Source organism: Chironomus tepperi, unplaced genomic scaffold (assembly GCF_022539635.2).
Source record: "Chironomus tepperi strain 1889 unplaced genomic scaffold, CSIRO-AGI_Ctep_v1 contig_67, whole genome shotgun sequence".
NCBI classification, from domain to species: Eukaryota; Metazoa; Arthropoda; class Insecta; order Diptera; family Chironomidae; genus Chironomus; species Chironomus tepperi.
The window spans coordinates 1,109,965-1,125,770 of record NW_027226189.1 but is presented as its reverse complement, the minus strand read 5'-3'; the positions used below and the strand labels follow the sequence as shown (position 1 = coordinate 1,125,770).

The window sequence follows — 15,806 nt, the reverse complement described above, 5'->3', positions numbered from 1 at the left end:
GCATTGTGAATAAATTACGTCCATAAAAACAAAGTTTAGTTCCTGTTTGTAACAAAAAAAAGTTTTTGTTTTTTATGCGGATTCATGTATGACATGAGCTTCAAGCTACAACTTGGTAATACATCACTTACAAACTCACTCCTTAAAATGTTTTGATTGTGTAGAGTAAAAAAAAGTTGAAAAGAAATAAACTTTAAAGAAAATTTTAAATCCTCTGCCTTGTACGTCATGGTTGTTTACATTTTCTGTCTTTTATCAACATCATCATATATTCAAACGAAGAGGGGATCAAAAAAGGGGGAGCATGGGAAAAATCAACATTTGAGAAAGCAAAATATACATGAATAAGGAATGAATGAAATGAAATGAAAAGAAATTTCCTTTCTGGAACACACAGAGGTATGCAAAATACATCGTGTACGTGAAGAGGAATGAACTTTTTACAAATGATTTTCTCAGTTTCTTATATACATCTTTGCTGTTCACCATGAAAAGCTCTTTAAAGTTTTCATCCTTTTTTTGGAGGCTTTGATAAATGATGTCTATGGAATATGAGAGGTTTCAAGCAGCTGCTGCTAATTTAGTTGGATGTATTGCCTAAAAGCTCATTTGTGATGAAGTTTAAGTCTCTATTGCCATTACTGGATCAATTGTGATCCATGCATTCTTAAATGGCATCTGAAGCTTTCTGAATTGCTGGGTACGACATGTGCTAGATTATTTTAAAGTATGAAATCGAAAATTGACACTAGAGTTCTCAATATCTCAAATTGGCAGAAGTTATCGAAAGATAGAGCTGTCTACAGACATTCTTTAAACGCGGAAATGGGCCCCCGTGTATCCCAGCCAACGAAGTAAGTAAATAAGTATAAAATCGACTGACTGCAGCAGAGTGTGATTAGTTGACCTCGTTTCTAATTATAAACTTGACATTTCATGTCAAATTATACAAATGCAAATGTCAAGTTTATAACTTGAAATAAAGTCGACTAATCGCAGCCTGTTCTTCAAGAACTGGCTTTAAACATTCTCTAATCACGACAATTGACCATCATGAGCTTCAATCTCCAATCACGACCATAACTCCTAAACGACTCCCTCCTCAATCTCGATAAATTCTTCATCATCATCATCATCATCATATCCCAATGTGCATACATTGAGTAAAAAAAGCAATGAATAATTGCCATTACGATAAGATTTTCCTCCTCAATTTAAAATTCAAATTGAAAAATTCTTTTATAGTTGTATGCAGCATAAGCAAAACTTTTGGCATTGGTTAACCATTGCTTGATTATTTCTCCTTTTTCCAACCTTAAGTATATCTTCTTGCATGCATTTTTTGGCTCCTTATTCTATTTCAATAGTTTTTAAGTTGTTGCTGTTTGTTTCCTTTCGTCTTCGTTTTTCTCTCCCGTTCAGTGTGGTTTGGCATCATTGCTCTATAATTCCCCACTCATGCTCTTTCAATTTTATAGCTTGTATTTGCGAATAAAATTGAAGCATGAAAACGTTTTTGATAAATGGTGTTGGGATTGAGTTTGTGCAGACGAGTGGACTGTAATTGATCATGTTATTGGATGGACTGGAGATTTTAGGGACATTCTTCTTTAAGATGCTCAGTTTTTAATGTTCAGATTCTATTACAAACTTCCGACTAGACTCTTTGGATAAATACTCAAATTTCCTCAAATTGATATCAATTACTATGCTGATTCCAGTCCTGTGAGTAGATAGTTCAATCCAAACTCACAACAAGATACTCAACTCCCTAAAATAACCCACAACAACCATTAAATAAGAATAAAAGAAAATTCCTTAATATTTTAAGATGAATCGGTTCATTTTATTCATTGCTTTACAATTTTGCTGATCCTTCTTCATCTCGCTATTTCAAAACCATAAAATTTTCATTTTTAAGCATCTGGTTTACCATCATTTCGCTCCTTCATTCCTCCATCTCTATCTCATTCTTTTCCTTGACATTCCCGTGGCATTAAATGAAAATTTTATGAATAAAATGAGATATGGTTTTTGGATAGAGAGATGCAAAGTTAAATTTATTTATAATGACGACAAAGATGAGCTTTTTTTGCTGTAGCTTATTGAAAAGTAATTTTCTCATCTTACCGCATACAATGTCGACTTGAATGCTGTATATATACTTATTTTACAATATAACAATAGCATCGAAATTGCATTCATTGCATACCTTGCGTTGTTCCCTTTTTCAACATCAAATCCATTGTTGGTTCAAGTATGAAGTATCTGAAATATGAAGCCTCGAAGATATATTTACGTTGAATGGAAAATAAGTGAAAAGTATATCAATAAAAGTATAGAGATGCATTGTAATGAAATATTCTATTGATGGAGATGAAGATGTAGCAGTTGCAGTTACATTAAACATCTTCAAGCTATGCAATTTTTTTTGTTAAACTTAATAAAAATACAATAAGAGTTTCAATCAATTTTGATGCCATTTTTATATTTGTTGTTGTTTTAGATGGATTGGAAGTTTTAATGAGAAATAGTTTGTTGGATGTTTGTTTTTGCAAGATATGACAAGATTGCTGGCTTGCATTTCCTGCATTATAGATACGTAGGATTGCAGGTTTCGTTTTAGACTGCAACCTAGCAATTTCGAACAAATCATAGTTTTTAAGATGGTTTTTTGGTCACTTAACTGATAAACTGACTAGTTATTTGGGGATTTGGAAGAAAAACTCGAATCTGACCAAACATTCCCTAACATCGAGTCATTAGAGTCTATTTGCCGGCACTTTCACTCCAAGACCACAGTCTTTTTCCAAGAGCAACAGTCATCAAGATAACAGAGCCAACAGTTGCTCATAATAAATCTACCTCACACCTAAAGCATCCTGTCACCCAAGACATGCCAATTTCGCATTCCTCGAAGCATAAAACAATTATATTTCCAATCCAAAAGCTACCAAATTTGTTAATTTGACTGAATGTTGATTAATTGAAGCAAAAAACGCGCATCAGTCGTCCGTTAAAAATTCAAAATCAGTGACTTTCTTCTTGGTATTCCTAAAAACTTTGCTGCCATCTTTTCTCTCACTGATTCTTTTGAAATGTTTTATTCGAGTGATTGATTTGATTTTTTTTCTTTCGCATTTCTTCTTCATCCTTTACACGCTAAAAAGAAGTGAATGATTTGTGCCAAAATGTAAAGTAATAAGATGAAGAATCCTTTCAAACTTCCTTCTTTTTAAAATGGAAAAATATTTTTATTCTTTCCATATTTTAATAGAATGATATAATGTCATGTTAAGCTTCTCATCTTGATTGATGTTGAGTGAAGATTTCATTTAGACAAAAAAAAATATTTTATCAAATTTAAATTTGACAAATTTTATTGATAATGATTAATTTTTGTGAATGTTGGTATTGTTCCATAATCAATCTGATTGTTGGACATGATGGGCTGTCAAGTCAATGAAGATTTTGATTTTTATAATTAATTTTCTTTGAGATGGAATTAATTAGGTCAGGGAAGTGAAGTATGATTTTTTGGAGCAATTTTAAGCATGACTAGCTCGTATGAAGAATGAATCTGGCACAGAAATGTCCTGAAGTCAATTTAAAGTATGTTTCGTCCGAAAATGCAGGTTTGCAGCCTTGGTAGACTTGCAATTCTTGAAAAACCCTAATTTAAATCGTGTTGTCAACTAAACCTGCACCATGAAAACTCTGTGCTTTATTTTAAGACTTAAACACATGTACAGCCATAGCACAAGCTATTTTGGGAAGAATCTTAAACAACCTCTTAGAAAATTCATTAAAATCAGTCATTTACATTTCTTTAACAAATAAAATCTTCTATAATTAATAAAAATAAGAAGAAATTGTCCTTCAACGTCACTCCGTTGCCTTTAAAAATCCCACCCACATTGAATTCAAGGAAAAGGTAATAAAACCATGAAAGTCATTAGCGATAATTCCATCACATAAAAGTAATAATCCACCCCCGACCTAAATTCTATACTAATCAAGACAAGATCTCGTGAGAAAAATAATTTTTTTTTTTTTTTGTAAAGAACTGACTAGAAAATTTTCGAGCTGAGTGCGCCCACGAGGATTACATTGATTAATTTCATTGAGTTAATCTACATGGAATAAATTCTAATGAGATTTTAAATCGCAAAATAATTGAGTATCTCATGCTGTCGAGAGACTCAAAGAGGCTCAATAAAGTTAAGCACTTCTAAGCCTCAATCTAAATCCTTTATTAAATTGACAATCATTCAGTTCTGTGTGTATATGATTGATATTCACAAATTTATGCGACATTGATTTTATGTTTAGAGTCAGGGGGGTATTCAATGGGGTCAATTTGAATATTTTGTCATAAAGTTTATTGGCATACCCCTGAACTTTGGCAACACCCCTGCCATAAACATAAAAGCTTGTTCTGTTTATTATTCACAAAATGTGCGTAATGAATTTTGAAATATTCATTCAGATTGACAAATATTGATTGTTTTATAATATTCACGTCAAACTGCTTCGCTTTCATATTCATAAAATTGTTTACATTTCCTCTTCCCATCAAAACGGATTACTCAACAGAAATTTGTTATGCCAAAAAATATAAAATTATTTCAAAATTTTTTATGCCCTTTTTTATGACATCCCTAAAATAAATGTATATTATTCAAGTTGCTTAATTCTCTTAAATGTAAATGAGTATCACAACTATCCATTTAATACCCAGATAAATTTCTATGATGATGTGCAAACAATCAGAGAAGAGAAAATGTAATGAAATAAATGCTGTCTTAAGCACTTTGCCCTTTTTTCACTTACTCCTTTGCTCATCGTTTGTGTCTGTAGTTTCGACAATTTTTCCCTTTTTATTCTCAATTTGTTTGGATTGAAGAAATTTCAAGTTGAATAAAATGTAATGATTGATGCAGAGGTGGGGGTAGTGATGAAATATAAATAAAGTGGACAGTGATCCTTGAATCAGCCTGTGCAGAGGCATATCATGGTCTGCAGTTCAAACTTCCTTCTCTTCCATTTTTGACTGAATTCGTTAATTTTCTAGGATTTTTTGAAAGAAAATCCAACAAAATTACAATATAACGCACTTTCTAGCCTGAAGAGCACAAAGTGTACGCTAGGGCACTGCTACATCCCTTTATTAACGGTTACAACTTCATGATGGCTGATTTCGGCCCATTATTATTACAAACAATGCGGTTCGCCAAATTGTGCCGCTTAAATAACCTTAACTGAAGGTACAGACTCCAAAAACATCCCAACCCTGCAATCAATTGCAATCTCAGACACATTTTGGACACTTCTTTTTCAATCCTTCCAAAATAATCAAGACAAGATCAAAAAAGAAGCCAAACTTGAAACCTTTTCATTGATTTTTATCAAAATCTTGCAAGCAAAAATCCAAAAAATCAGCAGTCAGACACAACTTCTTCTTAATTCAATCTGATTGTCACCTGCGATTGATTTTTGATTCTTTAATTTCATGCATATCATTACAGTGATATTCAATTTGCACAAATAAATGCTGAAATATCAACAATACAAGCAGACGTTCAGCACAAAAGACATGTTGATGTATTAGAAAAATTGAAAATTGTACCAAGGAGGAATGAAAATGGCAAAAAAAAGTAAAATAAGAAGAATTGAACGAGAAAAATATTGAAATTGACTGTAAACCAAATAAAATTTATTTGCTTTGACTTTCCATTCTATCGACTTGAATGAGATTACATGAATGAATGAAAGATGTATCAACTTATGCAAGCTGAAATTACACATGAGAATAATTTGAACTTATTTTTTGGATAAAACTTTGAAACTCAATTTGATGGGTGGGGGGCTGTCGAGGTGATGGCAAAAATGTTGCAGCAATTTAAAGTTCAACTTTATAGTTTTATTGTAAATAGGATGTGAAGGGAGTGCTGCAGTGAATTGAGAGAGGTTCAATCCAATTTTTGTAATGAATTTAGGACGATTTGCTGCATTTTGTTTTGTTTGGAGTCCAATTTTGTTGGATGGAATTGAATTTAAGGTTGACTGTGGAATAAATTTCAGTTTTTTGGAAAATTCATCAATTTTAGTCATCAAAACATCGAATGCTGTATAACATTGTCACCTAATCCATAGAAACAACCACATCCTTCAATTCAAATCTCTCAAGAACACTCCATAACCTCAAAACCGTTCATTCAACCCCAACCCACCCTTTCTTTAAAATACTTCAGCTAATTAATTATTTAAATATTACAAAATATTCATCTTTAAAGTTTATTCTATAAAATATCTGCCATGTACAAAATGTTGTGCTTTTATTGAAGCACGTAACCTGATGTTCACCACGTACAAACATCTACCTGCTACTACTTGTACATGCTTGCTTGAAGAGAGTTCCAAAAAAGTTACATAAAAAACATTCTTCTTTTTTGTTAGAGTTTAAATACTATCGAGGTTTGTATGTCAGTTGAAATTTGGAACTTATGGCTGAATATTTTGTTGGTAGATTTATGATTTTATGCTGTTTTTTGGAATGGGTGTCGTGTGAATTTTTGTGAACACGTGTTGTAGTTTTTGGAAAGTTTCTGTCTGTATTTTTGTTTTTCGGTTGGAATTTCAGTTGTATAGTTTAAGGACATGCATTTATGGGGAAATACTTGGATGGATTTTCAGTAAATTGTGCATATTTAGGGCAATTTTGCAAGTGATTTCGCGGCATGTAGCTAGAATCTATAAGAATGTTATGGTTTTAAGCACTTTGTGGTCCTTGAAGCTCACATTTCCTTGTCTAAATCCCACTGTTGAGCTTTAAGTAAGGTGAACATCTGCTGTACTTTTCCTGGACATTACTGTATTGTTTTAACAACCTGCTGTAGTGATTAAGCTACAGAATGCTCTGATTTCTCTAAAAAAATTCAGTATATATTCAGAAAACTTAATAGTCATCATATTTTTAAGTACCTCTGATAATAAATCATATCATTAATTATACTACATCCGTATACTACTACAAACTATAACAGCTTTAAAAATAATGCAATCTTTAAACAATCTATGATATATAGCCATACATAACACCACTTTCAAGAATAAATCATCGCAAACTAGAACAACCGGCTATAATTCCATCAAAGGAACCCCTTACCATGTCCGAAAAAACACTCTACATCGTGATTTACGCAGTCATAATTTCTACCCAAATTAAATTCTAATGCGTGTGCTGAAATCCTCATATCTAGTTCATTTCATGTCTAATCACCATTAGCTTAATTTCTTCTGATGTTTCATTTAAAAAATGTTTAATTTTTGGATGTTCTTCCGAAAAAAAATGAGAATTTTTGATAACGAAAAATGGACATAAATTTTTCCGACACGTGCATGATTTTGTCCCATTAACCATTATCACGCTATAAATTCAAGGATATTCTCGTTTTCATTTAAAGAACTTTTTTGTGACGTTAACAATGAAAATTTGATGGGAAATGGAGAAAGTTCCTATTTATCGCTTTTCTTTGCCATTCATTCTTATTCAGTAAAATTCAATATTCAAAGAAAATCCAAAAAGTCCATGCGACACAAAAAAAATATTATTGAATTTCAATAGAAGACCTTTTTTCTATTCTAAACGACTTTAATTTAATCACATAATCTCATAAATTGTAAGAAAGCTATATCCTTACACCCCCACTCAATTCTCGTTACATTAAAGTAGATTTGCATAGTAAATTTTCTTTACATTCATAAGAAAAATGAAAATTTCAAAATTAATATTCTGTGTAAGTTGGCAATCGACACAAAAAGTTTTCCTTTCTTTCCGTTCCTTTTGTCCATTTCCTTTTTCATATCTTACTGTGTATTTTTTTATCCATAGCGTGATCAATTACAATTTTCGTTTCTTTTTCGATTTTTATGATTTTTTAAAGGGGTTGTTCATAAGTTATGTCTGTCTATAAAGCCTTTTGCAACATGACATTTCCACATAGACCCCTAACCCCTCTCCCTCCATTCCAAACCCCCAAACATCATTCACAAACAATCCATAGACTCTCTAAGTCAATGTGCTGATTTGTCCTTTGATATTCTGCATAATATCATGTAAAACATAGAGCTTGTATATTTAAGTCACAAAAAAAAAATGTTTTCTTTAGAAAGTTTGCGTTTTCGACGCTCGTTAGTCGAAAAACATGAAGAAAAAGGAGAGAAAAAAATTGATATGGAATTTATTACGACGTATAGGGCAACAATAAAGCTCTATTATCCGCACAATTAATCTTTTTTGAGCTGGCTGTGTATTTTAGAATTGGAGGAATGATTTGAAGGTGGGAGTTGGTTAGAAATTTGAGGGATTGGGGTGCTTAAAAGTATTTTTGGTGGTTTCAAAAGATCAAATAGTCGACTTTAGTCCATTGATACTGTGTACGCAAAAAACGCGAATAAACCAAGTGGAATAACCAATCTAGAAAAGAATATATAATTTATAGTTATCTTAGATGCATATTTAATAGAGTTGAGTTAGCAATAGTTGCAATCCCGGGCAGCACAATGTAGTAGCTAGGGAAGCGCTTCAAAAGCAAGACGATGAAGTGACCTTAAAGCAACGTGGTGCTCGTTTTCAGTAAAGTTTTAAGGCAGAGAGTAATTAAACCTAAATAAAGCTGGAAAGAACACGGCACAGTAATGGATGAAAATAGAGCCTCAGGCCAGCGAGACTCTGGTCCCATCATAGCCTCAGAATAGAGTTAAATCAGCCTAAATTCAGATTTTTGGCCTTTATGTGCTTTCGAACTCCACAACGTATACCTTGACATTCCTTCAGTTAGAAATGATAACAGCATATCAGTAATTACCAAAAATATCTACCCTAATTCACATTTTCCATTCCTTCTTCTTAATCAAGCTTAAACTTTTGTCAATTTATGCACCGCCTTAATTAGATATGAAGCATTTACTGTATTAACACAGAACTCTATTATCGCCAAAAATACCATTAGATAAGTAATAGAAAAACGAAACACATTTCCTAATCAAATATGCTTAAACTGTATAGACTTATACACAATTGTATACATTATTACGAATTACGTGAAAGCAAGAAGGCACAGAAGGAAAAAAAGTTGAAGTAACAGGAGAAGTGGCAAAAAAATGAAATGAAATGAAATTTACCCTTCGAGCGTGAATATTGAAGGCAAACAGTAAATGTAAAAAAAATAGACACGTCAAAGGAAGGAAAAATTTCTCTTCCGACAGAGAAAAACATTTGCGACACGCCATTATATTGAATTTCAATTTTCTCTCTCACTTTATGTCTCTTGACACAAAATTTTCACTCATTGACAGCACACAACGCGAATGTACTTTATAATGAGCTTGATGAATTTTGATATTATGTGCGGATGTACAAAATATTTTATACTGTTTACTGTTTGTCGCTCGGTTTTAATGGCATTCGCTTTTTTTGTGTTATTTGCCCTTAGAATTTGTATTTTTTTTTTTTGGCAGATATTCGTGCTTTATCGCTTGCTTTGTAAATGGAATTATATGGTTACGATGGTAATTAATAGGCTTCATGATTGAATTACTCGACGGCGATAATCGCGTGTATTTTCAACAGCACAAAAAAAACGTGTATTTACTTTGAGTCTTTAATGTATTTTATTGAATAGAGGGGCTGAAATTAGGGATTATAGGCTTTTGTAGTGAATTATTTAAATGTTGGACTTTTTTTATGAATTAAATTAAATGAATTATGAATTGAAAGGTATGGTTAATTCTGATATAAAAGTTGACTTTAATTTGTGGTTAGACATTAAGGATTGACATTAAGTTTTCATTCTGTTAGACTTCAGTTTGATTTGTTGCTTTAAGGCTTCAGTCCTCAGTACAATTGCTCTTGAATTTAAGCCGTCGCTTTAAAGATTCCTTGATTTTTCGTCATTAAATCACTCAAAATTGAGTCATCGCTTTGAAAATGAGTTTTAAGTCATTGCTTCTAAAGCTTACTCATCGTTGGTCAAATTTTTGACTAAATCGAAGCTTTAAGTCTCGATTCTAAGTCTTTGCTTTAAAGCGTGACTTCAAATCATCCCTTTAAAGATTAGCAATAAGTCGTCACTTCAGCAACTGCTTCAAAATACTGAAAAACACTCCAAAAACCTGAAATTTACTCTCCAACAGTGCTTAATGAGTTTTAAGCTGTCTATGTCTCCTCCTATCACCACCAATATTTATTCATTGTTGAAACAACGTGCCGTTCATTATTGTAATAAATGCTAATTGACTGCCTAGTAATGACGATCCAATTATACGAATAATTACAAAATTATGTGGCGAAAAATATTGAAAATATTATTTCTGTTTATTGTTCACGAAGTAGAATCGCTTAAGGAAATTATTGATATTTAATGTTTGAAATATGATCAAAAAATTGAGCTGTGCGTAGTCTTATAGTAATGATTTTTGTGGGAATTATGACTGTCATTTTTTACGCGATTTTATTTATTTTTACAATATTTCCATCTACTTTTGAAGACTTCAATGAGAAAAGTTGAAATAAGAAAATTTCAAAGTAGGATTTTCATCTTAAGGGCTTGAAAAAGTTTTCCAATTATATTTCATGAATGCTGATGCTCTTATTTTAAAATTATTTATTGTTATTCATAACTCTAGTTTTGTTGGATGAAAAAGTTGATAAATTACAAATTTTCTGAGAATCTGTTGAAGTTGTTTTAAGATGAAATGATATTTTTATGAATGAACCAAGTCTGAACCCATCTGAACTATTATTTTTAGCTTAAAATAGCATGTAGAGTTATTCATGAGAGTATTTTCATGTTTTTTGAGAAAATATTGAATTTTTGTACAATTTTACATAGTTAAAAGTTGACTAAACTGTAAGAAACCAGAAACACAAATGAAAAGGGAGCCATGGAGCGTTTGATGTCCATTTGGCGTCCATATGACTGCCACAAATGGGTGGCATCCATTTGATGTTAATGAAAGAGGTTTAACGGAGCTTTATAAGCTCTTGGCGGAGCTTTCTTTATTAATTCATTCATAAATAGATCACAAAATCACATGACACACTCGAAATATCAGAAATTGAAGTTTTCCAAGACTTTAAGTATCGACAAGTCGACTAAAGTCAACTAGAATTCAAAAACATTCAAATTTCCTTCATCCTTTCCTAAAATTGCAATAAATTCAAACTTCAACTTTAGCATGTTCTACAAACTACACCTAAAATTAATAATCAATTCACCTGACAAGCCGCTATACATTCCAGACACGATAATACTCAGACTAATTCAAACTTATAACTCATAAAACAAATCAACAAAACCAGACAAATTATTTCAAAGCATTTCTATTTAAAATTCAATAATTTTTGCCGTATCAAAATTATCTACTCAAAATATATAACATTAAAATGAATTTCAGCACTTCCTATCTAATCTCTCGATTCACACGAATGGCACGATAGGGAAATAATTTTCCATTAAAATTCAAATGTATGAAAAAAAGGATTTAAAATAAAATTTTTGCTTGTCTAATAAAAATTGAAAATTTGCTAGGAAAAAAAAGGAAGTACGCAAATAGACACGAGACTATTTAAAGTATGGAAAATGAAAGCAAATTTATGAACATTCATGAAAAATGAGTTGAAATGAAATAATAGGATTACGTGTGTTGCAAATATTAAAAAAAAAATTATACATTGGCACATTTCATTGTTTGCTGTTGCCACGAGCAGGAATGAAGAATTTTCCTTTTTTTATTTCATTTCATTTTTCACTCTCGATGCATACAAAAGGCAGCTACCATTGCCACTTTTGTATGCGGTAGTCTAAACACATCGCATAGTTTAATGGCTTTTTTCCCCTCTTTTCCTCATACTGTCTACATATATCCTCATGTTACCGTTATTAACACCATATCATCATTTTGATAAACTAACCGAGCAGCAGCATGACATGTCATGGTCATTTGAGATGAATGGACTATACTCAAAATATTGAAAAGCTTTAATTGTTTTTTTCTTTCTCATTACAGGGCGGCGAGGTGGTACAAGAGACAATAACATCAAATATTCATGATGACATAATTATGTTGGAGTTCCAGAGGACTGATGGCACTTTAATAACACAACTTATAGACTTTCGTAGTGTAAGTCGATTATAATATCATTTATGATAACTAAAAGTTTTTTTTATAAGGAAGAGATGATTGAGAAATTACATTATCGACCCATCTTTTTCTTCATGCTCACTCAATAATCCTTAATGTCAGTGCCCGACCCTTTTTATGTTTCTTACACAATATTTTATGTTGTTTTGTGATGTGAGCCTTCTCATCATCGTCATGATGCATGCGAATGAGCAATCGGATGATTGTGGGAGATTAGGGGTTCTAGTTGTAGATGTGAAGTAGCAGTTCGATGCTTATGAGGGATTCGGAGTTTAAATTGAGTGATTTTGAGAGATTAGGGGTTCAAATTATAGCTTTTCGTCGAATGTTGTATGAGTAAAGTAACTAAGGACGCTGTTGATAGAGATAGTATTGTAGCTTTGTTATTCCGAAGCACAGACAGCTTTAGGAGTCTTCCAAGAGAGATCACAGATCACATTTGCTCGATTAGGCAAGCACAGTTCGCCTAATTACCTTTATTCTCAATTTTTTTCCTAAAAGTAAGCTACTAATCATGCAAAATTGAATTTACATCCTCAAATCAAGCAAATTTCCAATTTTACTGCCTTTAATTCTAATAATCCCTACTATCCTCACTAGCATAACTATAAAAGCTTGAATAATTCAGCATTAATCTTTGCAAATAAACTTTGAAAGCTTTAGTCCATAAATCCATAAAATTCATCGACTTACCAACCAAAAAAACCACACAAGAAACCATAAAAATACATATAATCTCGTCTAGACAGCTTTCAAACTCCGATAAAAAAAAATCTCACAAAAGCATTAATTCAACCAGAACCCCCACAACGCACTCGGCATATTCACAATACATTGAGGGCATAACATGAGATAACAATAACAATACAAGCCAGAGAGAGAAAAAGAGCAACAAAAAAAAACTGATGAGCAAGAATGTACAAATTTAATTTAAATGTTTCTCGGCAATGATATGCATGAAGTGTCGGATGAAAAAAAAGTTTCATATATCTCACTGGCATATCAAACACATAAAAAAAACGAGAGATTCCCCTCCTTCACACTATTTTATTCTCTATCATACATTCATGGATGTGAATGTGCAAGGGAAGAATGGCAGACATGAGGAACAAAAAAAAATCCCTCACCGAAAATTTGCTTTTATCGATTTTGCTGGGTATGCTTTGAAATGCCTTCATATACAGGAGAAATGTGCTCATTGCTTCCACTTTTTTTGATATGTAACGCACATTCAAACGACGACAAAAAGGGAAACTGAGAAAAAAAGGTGATTGTGAGGAAGGATGAAAAAGGAGAAGTGAAATGAAATTAAATTTCTACGATGCGGAGTGGAAAATTATTTTTCTGTACCATAGTAAAAAGTGAGCATATCCATTCATATTGTTCGTTTGAAATTTAATCATATACACAGCTATTGAAAGCTTCTACTCACTTTTCATACGGAATTAAAACTATAAAGGGAAATGTGAAGTACTTTTGTGAAAAATGAATGATTCTTTTTGGCCTTTGATGAATGTATGTAATGTGCGATAAGTGAATGCATTTGGAATTTGAGATTATTTATGGATGTCGATGAGATGTGATGCTTTTTGTGATGTAATGTTGTCCATTGAAATTCAATGGAATTCTATGTTATTGAGTAATGGATTCGGTTTGAAAATTATCCAATTAAATGATTTGTTTGATGCAGAATTTAAAGCTGGGTTTGAAGCATGCTGGAGAGTGCTTTGAGAGTCCTGTTAACTCTGGCTTGAATCAGGCTTTAAGCTGGTATATTTGAGTTCAGTTAGGTTATTTACATGAGCTGTACAATGCAGCGAAATCAGCATAAACGTTACCGTCAGGGCAACTTTGCGTCTTCTGGTTAACTTAGCGGTCAACTACCTAATACATTGTGCTGTTCGTGTCACTTGCTTAGCTTGCTTACTTGCTTATTTGCTTACTTGCTTACTTGCTACTTGCTTAGCTAGCTTTCCTAATACTCAGATTACCATACCAAACTTCCACAAAACCAAAGGCTTAACAGCAAAAAAGATATAATTTGATTAAATATGCAGCACGTTTTACAAATTATATATTCCGTTCAACCCAAGTTAAAATTTTCATTTTCAAATGACATATCATTTCCATTATCATTAATCCTCTATTGTAACGGATACGATTCATGAAAAAATAAAATATTTTTTTTGTGCTGTTGTGAATCGACCCTTCTGTGTATCTTTGCATACAATTAAATAGAGAAGGCAGCAAAAAAAAACCTCAATTGACCAGTATTTACCACATTTAATTTCATACTAAATGCTGGTTCCAAAACGGAAAACATTATTAAATTGTAGATTAATCTACTAAGAGCCATATGTAGATAAGGAAGGGTCATCAAGTTGGCAAAAGTTAATGAAATTTTTCGGTTCTGGATAAAGCTTTTACAGAAATGATTGAGGGGGTCGTTCATGAATGATGTCAAGTTACTTACTTGCTTACTTCGCTGGTTGGACATATCAACTGTGAAGCTGATCGCCTTTTGTCCGTTACCAATACCTAAAGGCTCCATCAACAGCCTCTTGAATTGAGAGCTAATCTTCCCTTGACCATATCCCTTCTAATTATAACTGCTGGACGTCACTTACGATTGACCCCCACAGAAAGGGCTTCATTTCGTATTTCTCTGAATAGATTAATATCCAGTTACTAACAAACCAGCAAAAACTACCCTTTTTAGATAATTGGATTTTTAATTTAAAATATCTTTTTCATGTTATCAACATCGTCGGATAGAGAGCAAGCTGTGGCATGATAAAACCATTAAAAAAATCTACAACAACATAATTCCTCTGTGTAATTTTTTCAGTTCCTTAAATTTTTATTGTACCTACACTACACGTTCCACAAAAAAATTATCTCAACTTTGCTCTCAACTCTTCCTCGATGCTTCCCATTTTTCGAACCCAGCAGCCATAAATGAAGACATTAAATAATTCTGAATTACGAGAAATGCAAACAAAATATTTTTTATTACTGTTGCTACACATGAAAATGAATTTTTTCCCTTCTTTATCCTTGCCTTCCTGGTTTTCATACTATATGCATGAATGTGTATAACATTTTACACCGAGACAACTATAAAAAGATGAAATGATATTCTTATTCGCTCCTCGTACACGCGAAAATGAAAATTCAATGTGATTATTATTCCATTGTATATTGTAGCATCATAAAAATACGCGAATATGTGAATGAATAAAGCAATTGAATACAGAGCTATATAAAAACGAGTTGAGTACACCAGAGGGGAAGGAATGTGTTATTGAGATTTGGATGGAATTGGCTGTGAATTGTGTAGGAAACTGTTATGATCATAGTTATTGGATGAGTTTAGGGTTTCTGAGTAAGACTGAATATTTTGGACTACAATGAGGTTTGCTTTGGCTGACAAAGACCTAATTAAGGTCCACATTTGTAAAATGTGTTACAATCTATCCAACTAACTTACAATCCTACTTAAAACCTCATAAAAATTAATGACTAATCTAATTCCAACAACAAATCTCCCCAAGCAATAGCCAAGACCAATCCAGCCCATACATAATTTATTTCATTTC

At 32.3% G+C, this 15,806-nt stretch overlaps 1 protein-coding gene across 1 annotated transcript in view; it reads left to right on the top strand.

Annotated features, from left to right (window-relative positions):
• The window catches only part of oaf (out at first), a 50,846-nt gene that overhangs the window by 13,824 nt on the left and 21,216 nt on the right, over positions 1 to 15,806 (top strand). The window contains exon 2 of the mRNA XM_070653251.1: positions 12,073 to 12,186. Within this exon, the coding sequence (XP_070509352.1) occupies positions 12,073 to 12,186 (114 nt within the window). The remainder of the gene's footprint in view (positions 1 to 12,072; positions 12,187 to 15,806) is intronic.